This window comes from Xyrauchen texanus, chromosome 30, assembly GCF_025860055.1.
Source record: "Xyrauchen texanus isolate HMW12.3.18 chromosome 30, RBS_HiC_50CHRs, whole genome shotgun sequence".
Lineage (NCBI taxonomy): Eukaryota > Metazoa > Chordata > Actinopteri > Cypriniformes > Catostomidae > Xyrauchen > Xyrauchen texanus.
The window spans coordinates 999,305-1,025,461 of NC_068305.1; the positions used below are offsets into that span (position 1 = coordinate 999,305).

The 26,157-nt window shown below is 38.1% G+C and overlaps 1 protein-coding gene across 1 annotated transcript in view; it reads right to left on the reverse strand.

Annotated features, from left to right (window-relative positions):
• Nucleotides 1–205: 205 nt before the first annotated feature.
• LOC127623674 (A-kinase anchor protein 7) overlaps nt 206–26,157 on the reverse strand; it is a 71,481-nt gene continuing 45,529 nt past the window's right edge. Inside the window, 2 exon segments of the mRNA XM_052098111.1 lie at nt 206–1,559; nt 22,708–22,855. Of these exon segments, the coding sequence (XP_051954071.1) occupies nt 1,390–1,559; nt 22,708–22,855 (318 nt within the window). The 3' untranslated portion in view covers nt 206–1,389.

Genomic DNA, 26,157 nt, shown 5'->3' on the forward strand with positions numbered 1-26,157 from the left:
TAAAAAAAAAAGAATGATCTTAATCATAATTCTAAATCTCATGGCACTAGTATTTAGTTTTAAGACATTTTTACTGGAATAAAATACTGATGAAGACGATACCGTTGTAATATTCTTGATGTGTTGCTGGTTTGAACATATGTGTGTGTGTGTGTATGTGTGTGTGTGTGTGTGTGTGTGTGTGTTTCCGTGCACATCAGAGTGGATTTCCTCTGTCGGTCACGTTCAGCTCCTGTATGATCTTAGCTTGAATGTGTGCTTGTGTTAACAGAGTCTTTATTGCCTGTACTCTCGCCCGCATGTGATCTCTCTCTGAATCCAGTCTGCTCTGAACACGCACACAGCCTACAACAAACAACAGCAACAAACATCATCATCATCATCATCATCTGACGTATGATACACAAATAAAATATCCCTCTCAGCATGTTCATCAGATTTCATCTCCTGTGCAGTGCACACGTTCAGTTTGATGCTTCTGGATTTGGATTGGGCGTCAGGCTTGCAGTTCATTTCCACAGTGAAACAGAGCGACGAGAGCTGTCGTGTAGAGAATCAGGATTGTCCTCAAAGCTTCTGATGTGAAGATGCAAAGAACAAATGACAGACTGCAACAAGACCTGATAGTGTCAGTTAACAGAAATACTCCAGGTATTTCATTTCTTGCCATGTTTCTGTCTTTCTCTTAACAATTCCATCATAAATGAAAAGAAAAACAGACATGAGAGAAAGAGCTGTCCCTAAAACCTGGAAGAGAATTGGCATTTATGAGCCATGTGTTCCCTCAATTATAGTGTTATAGAATTTGAAATTAGAGTTCGAAAACATAAATTACACAATTATGAAGCTAAAGCTATTTAAATTGCTAACAAGATGCTACCTAAGGACCTCAACTACCACATGTATGTGAGTTCATGTGCTTGATGAATGGGACGACCGCTCTAGGCCTTATGTAGCAACTTGTTTGCAAGTTTTTCCAAGCACACAACAGTTTTAATTCATGTTTTGGGTTAACGCTAACCCTATCGAAAACCACTATGCTAAAAACCAACAGAAAGCTCTGAGGGATCCCATAGCGATTTAGTCTTCTGGGTCAGCTTAGAAATTGACATCATAACTGAACAGCTCTTTTGAGAGCTGCCGGGCCATATAGAATGAGTATGTTTTTTGAGTCCCGTGTGCAATCAGAGAAGAAAGAGGACGAATCTGTTATGACCTCCCACACTGGACACTTCACTTTGCTTCTGTTCACACAACGCCTTCTACGTCACAATCAATTCACTTTAGAGCTGTCAATTCAAACACTTCTCTGCTATCGTTTGAAGCCCACTGGAAGGTGGGCACGTGTTGTAGTTAGCCGCCCGGGCGGGTCAGAGTACAGGTCAGGGGTCATTTAGTGGCATTCAGTTTGCCATCAGGGGCTTCGTCTTTTGGTGCCTTGCCATTCTGTTGAGTTTCCTCCATGTACTGCTGCACAGCCTGAAACACAGCATCTTCAACCAGCCGTTTACTCAGACTCACCAGCTCTTCGTCGTCTGGCGGCGGGCCTTTCTTAACACCTACACACAGATACATACAGAGCTGTCAGCAGAAGCTTTTTACTGACCGCCACAGACAGACACAAATCAACAGGTCAAACACAAGTCTACCTCAGTGACGTAACGCTACAGGTCGAACAGTGAGGGCAGTGGAAGTAGGAAAATGGGGTGTAATATACTGTACCATGATAATTTACCATCTAAAAATATCTTTCTGAGCTTTCAGACTTTTTGTTCATCGGTATATTCTTTGAACAGGAATATCATCAGGAATAATGTCAGGAAGAACCATAATGATCACTTTTTTGGCCAATAACCAATATGGCAGATATTGTAAATGAACACTGTTTTGATTGTTTTCTTTAAGTGTTTACACAAAACTGATAACAATTTTTATATAATGACAATAACCAAACGTTGTCCGATATTGTAAATAACACTGTTTTGATTGTTTTTCAAAGGTTAACACTGGAATTCCAATCTCGGCCAGTGCTAAATTTAGCAGATACGATAATAATAATATTTATGTTATGACCCAGAAACATTGTGAGAGGGATATTGTAAATTAATGCTGTTTTTTGTTTAGTATTGTTCAATTTATTTTTTACACGGCAATTACAATCTTAACCAACAGTAATTTTGAGAGATACAGATAATAATGTCTTTGATATGATATTATACATTTATACTGTTGCTGTTTTTTTCAACAGCATTCACTATAAAAGTTCCAAAGTAAAACTGTATATGCTTTTGTGAAATGAGGTCTCAAAGCATTATAATGTACAGAAGAATATTCAGATAATAGTTTTGACTTTGGAAATATGGCATAGATGGAAAGCCGATATAGATACTTACAAAATAATCCTAATGTTGGCCGATACGTTAATATCATAAATCTTTTTTAAAACAGCATTTCAATTAAAGTTCCAATTTAAAATTGCACACTGTGCAATTAATATTAGGCATAAAACATTTACATTTAAACAGACGGATAACAGTTTAGTACTTTTGAAACCTGGTAGAGGAAAAAAAAAAAAGAGTAAACAGAATAAAATAAATAAAAATAAAATAATACATTTGCAATTTTAACTGATCATTAGGTTTATGTTAAGGCAATAACCAATATGAGGGCCAATATTAAAAATCTGTCTATTAAATTGTAAAATAAGCCCTGATATTATCTCCTTCTAACATCAGCCTGATCAGAAAAACCCCTAATATATCATCAGAAGCCGATACGGTGACCAGAATATTGAGCATCCCTAAAATAAGGGCTAATATCACAGTATTTATTATTTTGAACTAACACACAGTAGTGGGGGTGAAACGCTGTGTCTAGTCCCTCAGTATTAGTGCAGTAAGGGGTTTGAGGAAACACTGTACAGTAACAATGAAGAGGGGGAACTCTCAGAGAGAAACACGTACTTGTCCGTTCAGCACGCTGCCTGCTATGCAGAAGATCTGCAAGATAAACAACACATTTATAGCAACCAATTCCATGACTCACTGCAATCTTCAGTCTGGAGTGATTTCCCCATAATCAGAGCATCATAAACCATCAAAATCAACAGATGGCCTCTGATGAACCATAATGAGATCACATCTCTGCCCACTAATTAATCACTCTGTTACATATCTGTTAATCATGCTTTACTCTGAAACAGATTTGAGCAGCTGATTGGCTTTCTTGCAATCAACTTTTCTAGATTTTTAAAGGTGAAGTGTGTTATTCTGCGTCACCAAATACAATTAATGGAAATTTTTCAGGTTTCCAGAATACCCCCCCCATCTTTTATTAGTCGAACAAACGGATAGTACTGCCCCAAACTTATGCCATTGGTCAATGTGTCGGGTCTGAGGTAGGAGAAAATATTTTAACATCAAAGAATGACACACTTCAGCTTTATCGTATTGAGGATGGCATATATTTGATTCTCTTTGTTAATTGATTTGATACATATAACAAAACATAGAAAATGCATAATCTCCCTGTTCCAGGAGCGTCTGGTATCATGGAGAGCTGTATATTGTGTCTTTTGTGTTTCTTCTGAGTCAGACCACACTGCAAAATCTCAGCATCAGATTGACTTATCGAACACAAAAGGAAAAATGTTCTGTCTCCAAGCAGCAATAAAGAATGGGGACTAGAGCTTTCACGCTTCAAAAACGGAACAAAGGCACCATAAAAGTGGTCCATACGACATATGTGACTATATTCCATATCAACTGAAACCATAAGACAATTTTGAATGAGAAACAAACCGAAGTTGAAGTCATTATTCACTGATCATCTTCCCCTACAGTGAGCTGTTAACTCAAGAACCGTTATAACCATATACGTCCAATTCATAAACTGTCAATTGGATTAACATATTTACTGAAAAGATCAGCTAAAAAGAATAACTGACCCTTTGCTAAGCCCGGCCTTAAAAGTGTTTCTGACCAATCCTGTCTTAGCAACTGTTGCCGGGCCGCCATTACTCTGACACGCTTTTGCATTTTTACGATGAGAGCCTATGGAAGTAATGTGTGTTTGAGTCGTTTTAAGCGTGATCTTATCGAAATGATCACAAAAAATGTAAAAACGTTGTTGATGGGTCACTTGTAATAGTGACACGAGGCACATAGAGAGGACACGCACTGTTTTTTCTTTCTTTTTTGAGAAGAGCCTGCTATGGATTAAAGTGTGTCATTCCTCATCCCCAAATGAGCATGTATAACACCAGCGAGGACACTTCCATTTCCTCCAAAGTAAATTAAAGCTAATGACCTAACATTCATTCATTTACGTATTGATTCAGGTATTCATACAGGTGATCAAAACGAGTGTGTTATAAGACTTTATAAGCAGTTCTTTTCAATTACACTAATGTTATGATGTTTGTAATCGCTATCAAGTGACACTTTTCTCAAATGATGTGACTGTGATAATCATTTGCCTCAAGTCTGATTCACAGTCTGCAGAGTTTTCAATTTAATAATTTCTTTTACAAAAAACATCAGATAATTATGCTTTACAATGTCATTCTACATTCCAGCTCACTTAATAATATTCCATTAATAACCTATCCATTCCGTTCATGAGAATATTTTGCCAAATCCTGCGCCATTCAAGGAATCTCCCATTCATTGCTATGGGGAGTTCTGCAGAGCGAGCGACTGTAACGAGGGGGCGCAGCTTATCAAAGGGTCAATTCATTCACAAATTGGACACCCCTACTTCTCTCTTTGACTCTCATGAACACCACAGGGTTCCACTCTTTTCGACCAATGAATTTCCATAACTTTTCCAGTCATTTGTAATTTCTGAAAACCAATTTTTAAAAATCATTTTGATCCAGACTGATTCACTAATGAACAAACCAGACCATTTTGTAAACCATTTCGACCAAATAACTGGGGGTTATTTGGATTCAATATTTTAGTGCACAACGTAACTAGAAAAATGTATATTTTATTGACTATAGTAATTTCCATGATTTTCAGTGTGTTTCGCTGCAGTTTTCTGTTGAAATGAACACTAGAGGTGCTATAACAGCGGTGCGTTTTATTCACTTTCACACAAATCACGAGTACAACGGCTGATTATGACTTTATTTTTCACTCTATTACTCACAGTTACGTTATGAGTTTATGATACGATTACTCTTAACACATCATCTGAAAAACGCTTGTATTACAGACTCACCTACATTTACACTCTTATTCCAGTGTGATTATCTTGTGCAGTAGCTCACCTGATAGACTCTTGGACTTTATACCCTGAAGACCGTGGATTGAGATCAGAGAACACGCAAGCTGACATGTGAGACGAGAGTGTCATAGATGCGACACCAGATGACGTGGGTGCTTCAGAAAATGTGCTTTTCATTTCTCATTTTGTTAGATGTTGGTTTAGGGAAAGGATGTCATTTCGTTTTGCAAAATGTTGCCACGGTCACATAATGTTCATGAGACCAGGCTGGAATTTTCATTTCTGGATGAACTAACCCTTTGATAAACCTTGAAGCATGATAATCACTGCTCCTCAGTCAAGAGCTCATTCCACATTATTTGTCATCCAAACGCACAGCAGGCTAACACGACTCTCTACTCTAATGATGACATCACTAAATAAGACACTTGAGACTTCAGTCAGAGCGACAACTGCTGAGTAAGATCTTCACACCTCTAGACCGCAGTGATAATCTCAAATATTGCTGATATTCTCTTCAGCAAGACAATCCAGATGGCAGCTTTAGCTTTCAGAAGGACCTTTACCCTGAGATGGAGTTTGAGATGGGCACAATTTTTGCCATGATAATAATGACCTCTTTTGCCCTGTCACAACTGATTATAGACACACAATGGGGGGAAATGATTTGTCTTTACTGCTTGAATTATCGGTCCACAAATAGTAAATAAATAATATTTGACTTGAATACCTTCATAACAGACGGTTTCAAAATAAATACAGACAATATTTTAGAAGCATTCCATTATTTTTATATACATCTCCTTTCACAAACGGTCGCCTCTGAACTGCGCTGTTGGGACGGGGCCCCATCCGTCCCATTACGTCTTACATGGTGGATCAAAGTCAAATCATATTTGGCCTCATATCTGTCATAGCGACTGCAATTTATAAATTAAAACAACAGTTTGTGATCAGAATTTGTGCCATTTCTTCATTAAAAATGTTAATCTATCAACAGCAGGATAAATGGGTCTTAATGAAGCAGACACAATAACAACAGTGATCAGTGAAATATCATAATATATGTCAAATCCTGAGTTTTTCCTAATACAACATTCTTCATAAAAATGTTAAGAAACCCAAATCTCTAATAATCTGTAGGAATCAGGGTGTTTTTGGGCATTCCCAGCTCAATTTGGGCAAAGCGGCCATCGAAAGCAGTTCTGTTGTGCGCTGCCAAAAGAACTTCAGCTATACTCGTGCGAGGGCTTACTTGGGTTAGTGCGGTACCATTTCAATAAGGCCTGGGTATCACCAACCACCTCATAAATATATACAGTATGTCATGAATCAATTTATCGCTTATATTCCGATTTCATTATTGGATCGTGATTGAAATGGTTCTTGAGAGAATGATGCGGATTCAGTGTCAAACGCTCTCACTCCTGATAGTCTCACGCTCTGAAACGCTGCTCTCACAGTTTGTGCATATATAGACTATTGAATTAATTCTCGTGCAGACAGTGAACCTATCGGTCATTCTAAATGGTTAAACAGACTTTGAGAGACCAAACATCAGCGTGTGTGTGAGTGTTTTTCTGTTGGCATTTCCTCAGGAAACTTCATCTCCATTAAGGAAGATCCTGGGCTGTGTTCCGAACAGACACGTCTCCTGAGGGAAGTGCTTATCTGGGAGGGGTTTCATACCCTTTCTGATAGAAGTTGAGGTCAAGGGGGTCTATAATACCCAGGGAGAGCTATCCATTAGTATTTCAGTTCATTTCAATGGCAGCTGCTTGGCTGCCGCATGACACTCAGGAAGTACACAACCTATATTTTGCCATCTTGAGGTAGGGCTAATGCTGTGCTCCATGCAAAAACGGAGGCATTTCATTGCTTGATGCTGGGAAAATGATGTAAAATGCTGATGCCACATTTATGGCAGACTCAAAATAACTCTATTTTGGCCGAGGGTGTCACACATGCAAACTGTTTTACTGAGATATCTCTCTCTTCAATTGGAGGTATGACACACTTGCCAATTAATAATGGTGGAGTGGTGAGAGACATACCAACTCCCCGCATCACTCTCTCTGATTCCCTCACGTGGAACTTGCCGAAATAACAACAGCAGTACCAGGTGAGCATAAACAATGGCAAAAGAGTGATTTAGGATGTGATTCATGGAGTAACTTTACCTTGGGAAAGTGTCTGATTGTGTATATATCAGGGCTGTCGATTTAGCGCGTTCATTTAGTGCAAATTTTATAATCTAAAAAACATGATGTGTTAAAAACCATTAACGCAATTAATCATGCCCCCTGACATGTACGTAAATTCCATTATAAAAGTAAGGATTGTCCAACCATACTAGCTATGGGTGGGCGATATGACCAAAATCGTATATCACAGTACTGATATACATCACGATATAGTTACTTTTTTCTTTTTCTTTTTTATCTATAAAAATGGGTTTATTCTGTATAGTAAATAGCCATCTTGTAATGCATATTTTTGAAAAATACAAACATTGAATTAAATACTTTATAAATGAAAACTACTTCCTCTTATATGATTTTCTCTTTATGTGGAACTTGAAAAACAGAGTAAAAAAGAAATAAACTGGTGGTAAAAAATCTGCATGACAGATGACACAGTTGACGCGTGACACATTGTTTTAGCTGTTTCCTCATCAGTGCTGGTTAGAATGTCAGGCTCTCTCGCCATTTGAGATGTTTTACTTCCTCCATAGCGCTTTAAGGTAATAAAACTCAAAACTCAGTAGAACTGAGGGGGTCTGGGTAACTCAGCAAGTATTGACGCTGACCACCACCCCTGGAGTCACGAGTTCAATTCCAGGGCTCCAAAAATGCTTGGTGACAGAATCATTTTGGGTTACAATCAGTGTTTGTGATGATATTCAGCTGTCTGATGAAAACATTCAGATCAGCTTGAAGTCTTGTCAGTTCTTCAGTAAAAGAAGCAGCTCATTGGTCACTTGAGAACACACGAGCCCGCATCGGTTACAGAATTTTTTCAAGCGAGCCTGAAGTGCTTATTCAGTTTTCGAAGCCATTAACTCCCCTTATAAAAAAAAAATCTAAAGTTTTGGCAAACTAGCCATAAACGTACTACAAATTTGCCACTCATTATTTTCACATGAGCTTGTGATTTGCCACAAATGTTTGCCAGAAGTTTGCAGCTCTTCACCGGTAGTGGCGAACCTGCATCAAATCTTTGGCGACAATGGACAATTTGCCACAAATCTCATTTGTATGTGAAAATGATCAGTGCCGAATTTGACAATGAATTTGCAGCAAGTTTGGCATGAACTCACGATTTTTACAAGGGGCAACAGGGAGTCCTGACAGTCAAGGAACTAACGACCTCCCGCTAACAGACGCTAATGCAGGCTTCATCGCCCTCCGCCTGGCCAGCGATTATGATTAAGAATCTCAAGCCTGAAAATCACTGGATAAATCGGCTAGTGTGGCACTGAGTTAAGGAAACAAAACTGCTGAGCAGGTATTCAATTGTCACACAGGCGTCTCCTGCAACTGAATTGCGGAGAATAATTGATGGTATGCAATGCTAGCATATGTTCTACAAGTGTCTGATTCCCAAAAGAGAGTATAATTTACCCTGTTTACGCACCTGTCTCTGCAACGCTGGCTAAACAAGTTTTGATAACATGTAATGTAGGAACATTGACGCATTGATGCTTTTTATTTGATTAAACCTAAAAATGTTTTTGAATCCTGGGAGATAGACATATTTGAGAAACTGGGGAGACGAGCACTGAACAAGTGAAAATGATTGAAATGGGGGTCCCTGCAATACTGAGGTCATGTGACTTTGTATAAAAACTCTGGCATGAACTCACAATCTTTATCTAAATGTGATGTGGAAGCATGTCCTGAGAAAACTGTTGTCCTCGAGGTAAAAGTTGATATCTTTTTCAGTAGCCTATGAGCTGCGCTGGTGGCGACGGTGTCCTGTTCGTCATTACATCTAACATTGGGATATAAGATCATCGTTAGGTCACATTTGGTCATAACGATTGCACTTTGAAATTCAAAAAGAGCTATTCGCGATCACAGTTTGGGATTCATTTGTAAAAAATCTATCAACAGCCACTGCGGGGCAACTGGGTCTTAATGAAGCAGATGCAAAAACAATGACGGTGGTCCATGAAATATCAGTTTATCAGATATATCAGAGTTTTTCCTGATCCAACAATCCTACTGGAAATTAAAAGAGGCCCAAATCTCAATGAATCTTCTGTAAATACTGAATCCACATTAACTGAATCCACACTAGTGTAAGTCTTATCCGTGTGTATTTCTCAGGGGAGTTTCTCTGTCATTGCACAATGTAATCAAATCTGACCTTCGAGAGAGAGAGAAAGGCTACAGTAACTTCTCAGTTCAAGGCTGATGTTTCTGCAACGTCCTTCAATCCACCTCACACAAATGCAAGAAAGCAACCCACATAAGACAACACTAGGGAAAAGTGGTTTGTGTCATAAAACAGCCTCCTTCATCATGCTGAGATCTTTAACAAAAATCAAATGAATGAATGAATTGATTGGCATTGCGGTGTGTTTGTGTAACACTCCTACGCTGCCTCCTCCAGGACATATCAAAGCGCTGTATGAATGTGCAGAAGGCCATGCTGTGTGTGTATGCGTCTAACTTCTATTATTTATTTCTATCCCACTGCTTTAACACAGACCTCTCGGTTTGAGAGCATCGTGCATGCACACACATGCTGAATAAAATATGCACATATTTAAACCACCACCAGTCATGACACCAGCAGTCTCCCAAACACACTACTCTATATTTCTGTTCCATGCCATTGTTTTTTCCGTTCCTTCCTCTTCACTGATTTCATGGCATGATTCTCTCTTGCTCTCCCATGCATGCATTTATCATCCCTCGTTGTCCTTCGTTCTTTCTCTTTCTTTAACATTATTTGCATTCAAATTACGATGCAGTCTCACTGCACCAAGTGAGCATTAGAGCCGTTTCTGCACTCTGCTCAGTCAAACCCGAGGTTCTGGATCTAAAGGAGCTGTCGTTTTTAAAGGAATAGTTAACCAACAATGAAAATGCTGTCATTATTTACTCACCCACATGTCATTGCAAACTAGTACCAGCTCATTTGACCACATCTAAAACCACAGCAAATATAAAAAACACCAAAAAGCACCATAGAATAAGTCTATAAAACTTGTGCTGCATATTACAAGTCCTCTGAAGTCATAGCTTTGAGTGATGAACAAAGTTCTGATGCCAAAGGTCGAGTCCAGCATTCGCGTCAAGATTAAAAAATGTCGTCACATTCGCTTACTGCACGTAAGAACCAACGCTGTTTTGCCACCAACTGCGCCGACGATCTTGGGCTAGATGCGAGCTTCTGCGGAGGGGAAGATCATCAGTGAATAAAGTCTTAAATTATGGTCTGTTACTCACAAAAAGCTATCGTATAGCTTCAGAAGACTGTGAATAGAACACACAAGGCATATGGACTACTTTTGTGTTACTTCTGAACAGACCTTACGTACACAATTCGTTTAGCTTAGCTTCGTTCTTGGTGTAATTAGACCGGTCATGGACAATTCATTCAAGTTTCGCTTCAGAAATAAATAGACCTTGGTGTGAAGAAATCATTCATTGAAATTCACTTACCATTTTTGTTTCGCTCTTAGTGTTAAACCTTTTGCTAATTTATTTTCCAGCAGTGTCTTAAATTTCAGTCTGTTCCTTACATAATGCTATCATACAGCTTCAGAAGACTTAGAATGGATAAGTCATATGGATGAATTTATTTGGTGCTTTTTTGTAGCTCTACAGATGTGGTAACTATGAACAATCATTGAATAGATAGTTCATAGCTCCTTCTTGAAGATTCTTCAAAAAGTTCTGTTGAAAAAATAAAACAGCATACGGGTTTGGAACAACATTTTAGGGAGAGTACATAATGACAGCAAACATCGGCAATAAAGATCCTCTCCAGCCCTCCGGTACCAAAGACACCCGTTTAGAATTGCACAATCTGTCGGACCACACGACACTCTCACAAAGCTTCCAGCCATGCTCTGTTCTCTGAACACAGACACATTCAGTAAAAAGCTGCCAGACATTTACAGCCTCATACAAACAGCTCCGTTCTGCAGCACATGAGATAAGACAACGACAAAAAAAAAGCAAACGCTCCTCACGCGGATGCAGCTGACAGAGCAGCCCTGTTCACATGGAAATCTGTGTCTACATCCACAGCTCCTGGAACATCGGCTCCTGCTGTGACGCCAGCAAACACTTACTGAGCTTATCCTCCGGCCGCGAGAGAGGGAAACAGCATAACTGCCCCATGTCTGTCTCGTTCTCTCAGGGTTATCTGTCTTCAAACAGAGGACAATCCAGCCATAGTGCATGTGAGAGTGTGCGTGTCTCTCTCGTCCACTGTGATTATGCAAGTGTGTGTGTGTGTGTGTGTGTGTGTGTGTGTGTGTGTGAGGGGGTGGCTGGGAGATTGTCCGACTCTAGCTCCGCCTCCATCCTCATGCCAGCTTGAATAATTGCTTTGGAATGGACAACGGCTTATTGGTGTGTGTGTGTGTGTGTGTGTGAGCTTACTTAACTAGAACAGACCTAAAACATACATCTGGCTGCTGCTTGCACACTTTTAATCTAGGACAAGAGATTTCTATGAATATATAAACAGCAGCGTGTGATTGGGGAATGACTGGGTGATATATTGAACATTCACTTTATATTCACAATCATTAACATTAAAATTAGGCATTATCATGAACATTGTGATGATTTTAATGCATTTTTTATTGTATTTTTTTCCAGGTTAATTAAAATTTTCCAACTTTTTGTATTATTATTATTATAATTCAGTCACTAGTTAATAATAGTTCAGTTATAACAGTTCATTGTTTTATTTAGTTTCCTCAGGGTTGGAGATGGTAAGGTGTTACATCTTTAAAATACTAAATATAAGTAACTGTATTTCACTACAGTTACAATTTAAATAATTGGTAATCAGAATACTGTTACTGTTAAACAGTTAATGTAATTTGATTACTAAAGAGATTATTTTGCATTTTAATGTCATTTGTTTCATTTAATATTTAGTTCTTTCGGATGGAAACATTTATACATAGAAATGATCCAAAGTGCATTTGAACAGCGGTGAAACACTTTCTGATGAGCAGACAGAGGGCGCTCTCACAACGGTATGAGTGAAAAGGTGGATGTGACATCATTCAGGAACTTTAATAGAGGAAAAACAGCTCGTTTCTACAGCTTAACAGAAAACAGTTAGAAACACTTTGACAAATGAAACATGAACCCAATAAATACATGATTACAATAATATATGGTTTGTCCATGTTTTATATTTTTACAATAATAAACAATGTTTATGTTAGAAATGCTAACCAATGTAGCCTTTAGCATTGTATAGAAAGCTACAAATATTCCTGCCTCCTTATATGAACAGAATCCACATACAGTAGGATCAGATACAGATGTGGTTGTACTCTGTCTGTGGGGTTTTCAAGTAAGATTGGAGCAGCAGAAATAGTTAACTGAACATAAGTTGTCATGTGAACATTTAGCTTTATGCTAAGCTAAAATGCTATTTCTAGGCTTTACATGCACCGCTAGGTGCTATAATATTATTTATAATGACTTCTATCAAGAAAATTCACATCATATAATATTTGTTTTCTCTAGTAAGACCTTTGATATCAGGGCAAATATCCTATTCTTACTGAGTATGTTTTAATTGTGATCCTGTAAAATATCTAACAGCAGCTAAAAATACATTTTCTTGAGATGCAGAAGACTTTTTCAGAGAATGTATTTTTAAAATAAGTGCCTTTTGTCTCACTGTAAATGTAACAAATGACATTTTACAGCATGTATTCTGTAATCTGTAGTGGAATATATTTTAGACGTAACCTTCACACCCGTGATCGCCGCTTGTCCTGTAACTCGTGAGTATGTGAGGGGTAAGACCGAGATCTTTTCATAGACTCTGATTTCAGCATCAGTAGAAACAATGACGTTAAAGTTGATAAGTTTGATTCATTTCTATGAATCAGTACAAAGTGACTGTTTCAAAACTCTCATTCAATGATCTGTTTGCATCTTCACTCCAAAGCGTTGAGCCGCCATGTGGCACTTTTCTGATATGTAAATGTTTGAGTGAAATATATGTAGGTAAATATTTCTCTTTATTTATGTCTTGTTATGCATATAAAGGATGATTAAAATGATTAATATTCATCCTTACTTGTGTTATTTAAGCCAAAATACAGAGAGTAAAAACATGCATTCACGTAAAAACTAAACATTTTGAATCAATCTGTCTACAATGTCCGTTTCAATGATTGAAATAAAACACCCTTTAAAGTGATTTCACAGCAGAAATGCTGAAAAATATCAGGATATATTGTTTAGCTATATCACCCAGCCCATACGTTGGGGTTCTCCATCCACACTGACTGTAATGCGGCTTTACAATCTGGCATGAAACGCTCTGACAATTAAATTAGCTCATACTACGCTTGACAGTAACAATACGCCATTACATAACTCACAATTACACTCCAGCCAAGACAAAATAATGACCAATTAGGATTCATGTTCAATTAACAATGCCTGTAAATAAACTAAGAGCTCATAACAAGGGAAATCAAGCTGAAATGAGCTACAGGAAACACACACAGTCACTAAAGTAACATCAGATACTAGTAAACATGCTCTGGCACACACACATATATTCAGTGGGTGAACATGGGGCTTCAGGCAGTTATAGTGATTTAATCAAGTGTGCTTTTATCTTCTGCCTTTTTTATCCTCTAAATAAAAGCATTATGTACTAGGGTGAAACTCACAAAGCCTTTCACAAACACAGACACTGAGAAAACACCTTTCATTTATGCTGTGAAAATGCAAGTGGTAAAAAGGCTTCATTTTCTTCATGCAAAACATATTATCATATTTCTTTAGATTATGGAGTGAAGTATGACCAGGACATGAAATTTACCCGAACAAAGAGTATAAAATCAATTGATGATTGATTGATTGATTGACTGATTTATTGAGTTGTGATGTAGTGATGAAGCACTGAGATCCTTTAAAAACAAATATTTAGTAGCCAATGACGATTCTTACTTTCTTTCTTTCTGTCCATAGAGGGATGGAAAATGAATAAAAGTAATTGTCACTGTAGCGCCTCAAGTGTTCATTTCAGCAGCAAACTGGAGACGAGCAGCTCAACAATTCGATGGGGCACGTAAAAATCCTTTTGTGAAAATTTAGAAGTATAACAGCTACACTGCAAAAAATCTTTTTCTTAATCCATATTTTTCTCTTGTATTCCAGTAAAAATATCTAAACATCCTTTAAACAACATACATGTGAAGCAAAATTACATAATCTTCACAAATCTTAATATTTCATGTCAATTTGCTCCTCAAATAAATATTGCTACTGGAAAAACTGAATTCACACACACACACACACACACACTCTCTCTCACACACAAAACACACACACACACACACACACACACACACACACACACACACACACACACACACACACGCTCTCTCACACACACACACACACTCTCTCTCACACACAAAACACACACACACACACACACACACTCTCTCTCTCACACACACACACACACACACACACACACACACACACACACACACACACTCTCTCTCACACACAAAACACACACACACACACACACACACACACACGCTCTCTCTCTCACACACACACACACACACACACACACACACACACACACACACACACACACACACACACACACACACACACACACACTCTCTCTCTCACACACAAAACACACACACACACACACACACACAAGTAATATTATTAATGTATGGGGTATTAGAGTGCAGGCCGGGGTGTAGGACGGGCAGAGATGGGCAAGCACATCTCAGTGCCATCTGACAGCACACACCACTGGCGTTCTGCAGCCCGATGCGACACATTTCTCTGTTGCACTGTGCTGACTAATGCTATCACTGACTAACACCAGAACACAGTTCAAACTTGACATTTCATATCAAACAAAGTCTCCGATTGGTGGATCTTTCTCTTCAGGATTATGGGTAGTGTAGTTCTTCACCAGGAATGACTATTTAAATCAAGCTTTAATCGAAGCATTTACCATTGATGAACCACCTCAGAGCTCACAGAAGGTCTGTCTTTAAAGCATTATATAGTGTTGTCAGATGTCTATTTCCCTATGGAGAAAATGAATGGGATTTTAACTTCCAGACTGTTGCTCTGTATAAATGTCACTTTCCCCAACCCATTACCACATCACTGAATACTAAAGCAATGATCAGTGTGAGCAATATTACACACACGCTAACATGAAATCCTAAAGCTCAGCAGAGATCTCAGAACGATTTCTATAAACAAACATGTGTATCCGTCACGGCTCCACATGAGCACGAGCACACATGCTGATCAGTACTGCCCTGTAGCGCTTTTCATTTAGCAAACAATCTTCATCTGGCCCGAGTCTCTGACATTACACAGAATGCTGGGTATGAATGATCTGACCTAAAGGTCTGCCTGACAAAAATGAGAGGTAAACGTCTTCCATTGATAACATATGAATGCTATTGATATCATCCTCATGGCTCCAAATGAATGATCATAATCATCATAATCCAACTTTTGTCTGATCTCTGAGAAATTTGTTTTGCACCAAGTTGTTCAAAGTCACCCCCATCAGACATGTACAGTAAAGTGTGTAGTACAGTATGTACAGTATGCAATTCATTAGATTTGACCTTTTTATTGATTGACAGCCCAAAACAATGACTCTATTAAACAGTGTTTTCTCATCAGATTTGGGTGGTGTGTGTGTGTGTGCGACGGGTCAGAAGCTCTGACGTCAAACTAAATTAAAGTCAAAGGTAATAAGAAACACCAGAGGAGCACTATAGGAAGAGGAAAACTACATGAGGGAACATTCCAGAATACTGTGGAATGGAAGTACATTCAGGAGTGGTTCTTGGAAGAGCACAGAATTCCAAGAGAAATTCCACTGATGAGGATTACAGAGCCTATCTTGTATGATCTAATGTCCAAGAACAGAATAAATCTATAGACCAGTCACTCTTACAATACAATGAAAAATGCTACTAGAACTTCAGGCTCATTTTAAATGTATTAAATGGTCAAATTTGGGAACATTGTTATAAGTGTGATAAATAAAAAGGCCAAGGACAATTCCATGTGGCACAACATGTTTCTGACCCAATTAAACAACTGAATACACCCTGTACATGTTCATTATCTCTCTACACAATTACAAATATGCTACATAAAAAATAAATCAGGGACTATTTAATAATTTATCAATATACTTCTCACTTACTGCTCTCACAGTATTATTTACAATTCCCAAAGTAAATTTCCACTAGAAACACTACAAGCCCAAGAAGGCAGTAAATAACACTCACATCTAATTCAGTCTCGTTTAGTCTTGCTGTGTGCCCGTCCATTAGGAGTGTGTCCAAAGGAACATCTCACAGCAGGAATATTATCTGCTGAACACAAGACCCATCATATATATACCAAACCGTCAGAGCCAAACCTCTGTGTGATTTTTACCAAACGTTTTCAAACTGCTTCCCCGTCTGCCATAGTTCAAGCTACTGGTTGAGCTGGATGACCGCTCAGCACAAACAGAACAATATCAGTTTACCCTCGTGTTGCTCCAAAACCAAACGACTTTCATTGAGGTTATGCAGAAACTCAACATGTGAATCACTTTGCATCTACATAAAAACACGTTCGACCAACAGTATTCTCCAAATGAGTTCCCAGCATGCATTGCAACATGAATAAACTATATTTGGTCAGTGTTACAGGCTTATATTTATGTATTTATTTTTTGCTGTTTGCTGACTTTATAAATGCTGTTATTATTGGTTTTTGTTGCTGCTGTTAGTCAGTTGTTATGTGGTGGTTTTAAGAGCTCCGTCACTGAGGTTTATTGTGTGTCTGTGTCAAAAAATTGTACGTACAGTCTTCAAAGACATACCTCTCTCCTCAGAGGCAAAGATTGCAATTCACTTCATGCAAAAGTGACTGAAATGGTGACACACTGAAAGTTCTCATATTGCAAATTGATAGTTGCCTGAACAAGAAGATTTAATTTAATGCATTTAATGAACAAAAAAATTCACATTGACTTAACAAAGCAATGTTACGGAGGACAATTATTAACCCTATAATGCCGTGTTTAAACTATGATACACAACGTTTGACTGCTCCTGTCTCCCTCTATTTTCAAGCTGAAAAGACAAAAAAACACATGGTATGTAAGTGTCACATGTTTATGGGACTATCTGGTGGTTATTTGTGAAAAAATGCTTCAATGTTTATATCGATCTATTTAAAATGGTGTCTGACTTGTGCGAAAAGTGACTTGGCAGCTGATTTTAATAAAGTAAAAGTGACAGTTATGATTATATTGTTACTGATATTTTAAAATGAGTATTTGCAGATTATAAACAACTTGTGCTTGATTCAAATTTTGTATATTATTTTATTTTAAAAGCATTTCATGTCCACTATAAAAAAGATTCTGACATGTACTTTCTATAAGGTATATTTCAAGTGTGAACTATTATTTCTGTGTATTTTCATATGCAGCCTGCTCTGTCACTATAAAGATCTACATTATGATGTCATCTTACCAGAAGTTCATGAGACCCACAAAAAAAGTTTTACAATTTCTCTTTTTTTAAATATCAATATGGTGTTTAGTGCATAAAATACACTTGATAAAAATAGTTTTTAAAAAAAGAATATTTTATTCATATTGTATTTGATTTGCTGAATTTTACTGTGATACATTTCAATGCATTTTTTATAGAGCAAGAACAGGAAGTTGTCATGGCCAAACTCTCAAACATTTGGTATTTCTGAAAAGCCCAGAGAGTCCTCTGATACTACCCCAAGATTTACCCCTGTAGAAAAACTTACATAACAAATGTCCTACACAAAAATGAATTGCTGGGCCTCAGGAGGAGAATGACCTACATGGGACGTGGTCACGCGTGTTCCCTATTTATTTTCAATGAGAGAGAGGCAGCAGGCAGCAAAACAGAGGTGGCAGTCGAAGCGGCGGCGCTTTCCAAGCTCGTTCATTTGTCGTGCACGACTGCTTGGGATATTTCACTGTATCTCTCCAGACTGCCGCTTGTCACTGACCAATAAAAGCTGCGTTTATTCACAACCAATCAAATGACATGTAGTTTTTATGTAGTCAAAAAGAGAGTGTTTTGTGGATTTTGAATGCTCATTTGTAGTCCTCCCTTTTTAATTATTGATGTGATGTTATATATACTATACCAATCTGTCAATCAAAATATAAAGTAACATGCAGTCTGCGGAACTCATCAAATGTGGAGACAGGTGGCGAGACGCCATCAATATTTAGTTACATTGTTTAGCCTTGACACTATAGTTTTACATGAATATAAAAAATAGCTCATTATAATATTTATAATTATAAAACATTTTATGAAAAAATAAGTGCAATCACACTTGAAAACTAATACATTATTTACAGTAATCGCCTCATAGATCAGTGACTGAGCTGAAGCAGTGGCATTATTGCACTTCTACTGGCGTGTCTTGCACCGCTTCTCTTGTGAATGAAAACACCTGCACAAACCAGAAGCCGCAAGATCGCAAGCAAAGCCTGCCGCCCACCGCGTCCCATTTAAAACCTCCTTGTGTATCAAATATGAGTCTTTTTTATTTTTTACGATTTCTTTTTATAGATTGTCTAATGGTACTAATGACAGTTTAATGTCAAAAATGTATGTGTCAAATCTTACTGCGTCATGTTGCTATGTGTTCCGCAGAAGAAAGAAGGTCATGTGTATTTGGAACGACAGGAGGGTGAGTAAATGATGACAGAACATTTTTCATTTCTGGTTGAACTGTTCGTTTCGATCTGTGCACAAAGTCACAAGACACTTTGACAGATTTAATGGCTGGTAAATCACCACCAGAAACACTTGCAGGAAGTGACTAAGGAGCAAATGTGTGTGTCAGTAGACAACGATAAGAAGACAACCTCAACGGCTGAAATGAGACCACGGTCATCCTGCCTGTGAATGTATTGATCCTGTATCTATTTTAAGAGTATGACTGTGAATGAGAGCATTGATTCTGCTGGCACTGGGGTTTATCAGATAAATGAGAGAGGTCAGCATGAGCACAGGATGACGTCTCTCTAACAGAATAAACATATTCAAAAGTGTGTCACTTTTCTGCTGTTCAATATAATATTTTCTCCTATCCCAGTCTCTCTATTGTAATAGTTTGCACATGGACAGGACGCATGGAGAAGTGCACTGAAAACAACCAAACACAGTAAGACACTGAACACATATATTTCTGAGAGAGTGACTGACAGCACAATGAGAATCAACAGTGACCTCTAGTGTCACCTACCGGAACTGAAAACAACATACTTGCGCTTGATCAAATGCCTTCTGCCTCCAGTCAAATAAAAAGATGAATATTGTTTTGCTATTGGCAGTTATGAGTGGATATGTAGCACACAAAGCTAGGCTCAGAGATCAAACGGATAGCAACAGAATTTGGCTGATCAGAGTGTGCACTGCGCAGGAGGACTCACAAAGTGGATCTCACAAAGTTGATCACTACATTGCAAGTCGCTGATGCCCTCCTAACACTGACGCCACTGCACTGCCGAAACATTCAAGTTCTGTTTCAAGAGGAAATCATTTCCTTTCATTTAAAAGTGTGTTTTGTGCTCACTGTGAGAGAGTATTCTCTCTCTCTTCCTCACTCTCTCCCATACACACAAAGCGGTCGCACAAAGAAGCTGTATTATTCCTACTTACATGACAACCTGACAACAGTTTTGCCTGGGGAATGTTGTTCTGTACTGATACGCAGCACAGGTGGATGCTCTGACATCGCATATTGCAACAAATATCTCCTTATAACGAATCTGATATATAACAAGCAAATTAAGTTGATCACAACTGTCACCAAGGGGTGAAAGGTCATATCCAGTCAAAATGTGCCATTGTCACCTGCTGGTCATTGAGGCTCATTGGCAGTTGGGGCACACAATATGGGCACTCAAACACTTCCAGTGGCTTCACCTCCTGCTGCCAGTTCTATATTATACTGCAGATCAGTGGTTTAATCCTCATGTTCTGAAGCGATACGACTGGTTTTGGTTTAGAAGCAGACCAATATTGAATTAAAAATCCAGACTTATGAGTTATCATGAGTCTCGGTTTAGTTTTTAAACTGTGAAATGAAAACGCAACATCTTATTGATATATAATGAAAATGAGATACAGGAGCTGGCAACAGCGTGCAGCATCAAAGCTTGAAAAATGTGGACCCCATTGACTTATACTTTCTGCACATCTGCATCCAATTTTATTTTGTGTTCAGTGGACGACAGAAAGTCATATGAGTTTGAGACAACATAAAGGTGAGTACATGATGAGTTTAACTTTAAGTTGTGTTCATTCACTCATTCTGTGTGGTTTGGAGGGTCATTCACTACATTTTTTTAAATTGACAGTCTATGCCCAAAGATAAATGGGTTCTGGGACGATATATGGTTAACAATTAGTAATGTTTTTATTTGCCTAATGTCTTTTTCTGTTCTTTATTTAGAGGCTATTCTAAACAAACTAGAAAACAGTTATCTGTTTCAAATATTCTCGGCTAAGCTGAAACTTGTAAATGGTACTAAGAAGACCCATTTATTAAATATGATAAAATGATACATGGTGTTTTTTTCATGGCCAGTCTGTTCTACTGAAATCACAAAATATAACACAAACAAATGCACCATAATTAGTGATACACTGTCCATACCATGACATACAGTTGCTATTTCAATTACAAAACCAACATACTTTGAAACCATGACAACATGTCACCCCACTAAGACTGAAATCCCAGAATCTGCCCTGCTTTAAATATTCCTGAAATACATGTTACTTATTTCATAGCATACGACATATTAGCTCCTGAACAAAGAGTCATTTATGAGCAAGTTAAAATTGTTTAAATGTTTGCTGGGAAAGTCATTTAGAAACTGGACCTCTTGAAATCCTTCAAATTTTATTAAATAATCCTGGTTAATATCAATAATTGAATTTCCAGGGGGTCTGCTTATCTCAACAAGTATTGCCGCTGACTATGACACCTGGAGTCGTGAGTTTTAATTCAGCCAGGTCAAATTGGCCCGGTTGCTAGGGAGGGTAGAGTCACATGGGGTAACCTCCTCGTGGTCGCTATAATGTGGTTCGCTCTCGGTGGGGTGTGTGGTGAGTTGAGCGTGGATGACGTGGAGAATAGAGTGAAGCCTCCACACGTGCTACGTCTCCATGGTAACGCGCTCAACAAGTCACGTGATAAAATGCGTGGACTGATTGTCTCAGACACGGAGGCAACTGACATTCGTCCTACGCCACCCGGATTGAGTCACTACACCACCACGAGGACTTAGAGCGCATTGGGAATTGGATATTCCAGATTGGGGAGAAAAAAAAATTGCGTTTACATCCATGTATTTTCATGCAAAGTTTTGGATGTCACGTAAAAAAATACTGGATAGAAACACCATGATTCAAGTAAAGGTTCAAAAATACACACAAAAATTGAGGTAGATGCATTTTTTACGTAGTAAGAAGACGTGCATAAACTACGAAGGAAACACATTTACCGAATATATACTGTATTTTATATAGTAATAGAGTCATGTGAAGATATCATTCACTTAGATAATATCAATGATATAAGCATCTCAAATATTGCTCTGGTTATTCTGAAATGCCAAAGTCTGTCATGAAAATGATCTTCTACTATCACATCCCAGAACTGCTGCTGAACGCTAGCAAACAAGTTCATCAGAGCGCTTCGTCTGAGTACCACAAGTCATCCATTACATTTAATAAAACATTCAACTTCCATTTTCTTTTCCGTTTTACACCAATATCCCTAGAAGTGACAATTCTGTTCTCTTATGCTGCTTTATTTGCAAACGATTTTCAGATTTTATGCATAAATCAAACTGGGGTGTTCACATCTTATACATCACTGAAATGAAAGATGTGTCATTTGGAAATGACCTGTAAACCTGAGCCCAAGTAACAAACCAGACAACTATAAGAGTATATACAGATATACTGATGCACAATGACATGAGAGAAAAACAACAGCAAAACACAGTAACTACGCCAACACCGAAACAGAAAACTTTATTTGTTTTAGCGTGCATGTTGTACTGAATGTAATGTTAACAATCTGAATATTGAGACTTTTGTGAATTTTGCCAAAATGTTTAGTTACTGCATTTTGCCTTTGCACTGGTATCTGGTTTACTCACTGAAGGTGACACTCGTCTGGCAGTGGTAGTATCCATCTGCAGTCTTTTTCTTTAGCATGGAGCACAGATCCACTCTACACACACATTCGTCTCCAAATACTGCGCTCTCAAACTCTGAGAACAGAGAGGGGTCGAGCTTTTTAATACCCTGTAAAGACACACACACACAGAATATGTCATCTAGATGTGTGAGCACACAGATGGACACACACACTGGGGAAGGAAGAGAGCATACAGTAGGGGTGGAACCGTCTGTTTTTGGCGATAACCTCAGCAGGAAGCATGTCCCGGAGGAAGATTCTAGACACAAGTCTTATCTGCCTCATGATGCATCCACATCCAGTGCTATCTGCCTGTCTCTCACAAACACACTCACACACACACACACACACACACACACTCACACACACACACACACACACACACACACACACACACACACACACACACACACACACACACACACACACACACACACTCACACACACACACTCACACACACACACACACACGTTGTGTTTCCATGTTTTATGGGGACTTTCCATAGACATAATGGTTTTTATACTGTACAAACTTTATATTCTATCCCCTAAACCTAACCCTACCCCTAAACCTAACCCTCACAGAAAACTTTCTGCATTTTTACATTTTCAAAAAACATCATTTAGTATGATTTATAAGCCGTTTTCCTCATGGGGACTGACAAAATGTCCCCACAAGGTCAAACATTTCGGGTTTTACTATCCTTATGGGGACATTTGGTCCCCACAAAGTGATAAATACACACACACACACACACACACACACACACACACACACACACACACACACACACACACACACTCACACACACACACACACACACACACACACACACACACACACTCACACACTCACACACACACACACACACACACACACACACACACACACACACACACACACACACACACACATGTTGTGTTTCCATGTTTATGGGACTTTCCATAGACATAATGGTTTTATACTGTACAAACTTTATATTCTATCCCCTAAACCTAACCCTACCCCTAAACCTAACCCTCACAGAAAACTTTCTGCATTTTACATTTTCAAAAACATAATTTAGTATGATTTATAAGCTGTTTTCCTCATGGGGACCGACAAAATGTCCCCACAAGGTCAAACATTTTGGGTTTTACTATCCTTATGGGGACATTTGGTCCCCACAAAGTGATAAATACACGCTCACACACACCCACACACACCCACACCCACACACACACACACACACACACACACACACACTCATGTTGTGTTTCCATGTTTTATGGGGACTTTCCATAGACATAATGGTTTTTATACTGTACAAACTTTATATTCTATCCCCTAAACCTAACCCTACCCCTAAACCTAACCCTCACAGAAAACTTTCTGCATTTTGACATTTTCAAAAACATAATTTAGTATGATTTATAAGCTGTTTTCCTCATGGGGACCGACAAAATGTCCCCACAAGGTCAAACATTTTGGGCTTTACTATCCTTATGGGGACATTTGGTCCCCACAAAGTGATAAATACACACACACACACACACACACACACACACACACACACACACACACACACACACACACACACACACACACACACACTCACACACATCTAAATGGAGACAGGAAGTCTTTCCTTTTTTTTAAAAGGAAACTAATATAATTACTTTAGACTACCACTAACCCAACCCCAAATCTACCCCTAAAAGAAAACTTTTTTAGAATATAAAAACAAACATTCTATATATAAAATAAAACATTTTATTCTGTATATGAATCGTTGCACACACGTGTGAATCAAAAGCACGTCACACAATTAAAGCATCTTGCAATATATCCGGCCCTGTGCTGGATTAGTGTATTATGAGCAGGGTAAAGCTGTGTGTAACGTGATTGGTGGAGTGTTATTATCACATCACACCCCTCACTGTCTGTCTCTCTGAACAGATTGCTGAACTTGGCATAGGTGCAAATAGCTCTTCAGCCACACCTGAAAGATTTATCAAGGAATTCACCATAAATTATTTAATAAATGGTCAAATATTAATAAAACAATTGGCATAATTTTTTACTAATCAGGACTATTTTAAATGAATTAGTGAAGGCAAAATGTATACACTTTCCCTTCAATATTCTTTAAATGCATCCTAAAATGTTGCTGTTTATAAAATAAAAACTGTCCTTGCAATGAATTCTTCAGTTTTTTATTCATAATATCTGATATAGTTCTTAAAATTCTATTATAGTCCTATATCTATAAGTACACATCATAAAAAAGCAGCAGATCTGACGCATCTGTAGAGAATTCCTCAAGCACAGTTTACAGCTGAACATCTCGGCTGCACATTAAAGGACTTTTCACAGTGAAAAAGGTCAATTGCTTGATCGTGTCACGTGAGTTTAACTTGCTCAAGCCAGATATCAGCATTAATCCTGCCTCTAATTTAAAGAAACATATCGAGGTAAATTTTATATTTCTGCATACTAGATTCTGTGTCTATAACGTAGCCTGGAATTGAACATCTATCACTGAGATTATTGGGCTGCGGTGAGAGATTAATGCAATGTTATCATTAGGGCTGGGCAATAAAATGATCTAGATATTTATCTGAAAAAAGAGAGGTGTCCTCGATCAAACTTTTGAGTAGTTTTCTATATTTAGCCTACGTTCTACATCTAGAACAGGGGTGTTCAATACATCAATCGCGATAGCAAGAGCAACACTGGTTGGTTGATCTAGATGAAATATAAAATATCGACTTTTTATTTCCTGATGTCTGTAGCTGCGTGTTTTTTGTTTGACAGGAGCATGCTGTTTGATTGACAGGTGGCGAATATTTGAGTGTTTTACACACCTAAATGATCAAATACACTTTATAATTCCGCCAATGTCTGTCTTGGTGGGGATTTAATGTAAATGCAGTCGTTTATGTCTAAAGTGAACTTTATGTGTACAAAATGTGTATTTGCATCAAAATGTTGGACTTGAAGTGGACATGTATGTGAATTGAGCACTGTCTAGTAGACTATATATCGTATAAGGCGAAAACCACTCACTACTTTTGGCTGAATAACTTGAGTAGTTTATAAATATTCAAGTATTAGAATTAGGGCTGTCGATTTAATGCGTTAATTCAGTGCGATTAATTTTACTAAAATAATGTGTTAAAAATAATTAACGCATTTAATCGCACTTTAATTTTGAAATTTCAGCTGTATGAGCAACGCGCAGTTTATACAGTGAAGAAACACTTCAGTAGGCGTTCTTGCATTCAAAACACACGAAGGGATCTCAAGATGTGTTTAAAAATTGAGTATTAAACTATATTTAACTTGTGACCTAAACATTTTATTTTTATGATTCAACTCACCCGAGACGTTACACAAGCATGTCTGGATTGAGATTCGGAAAATTCG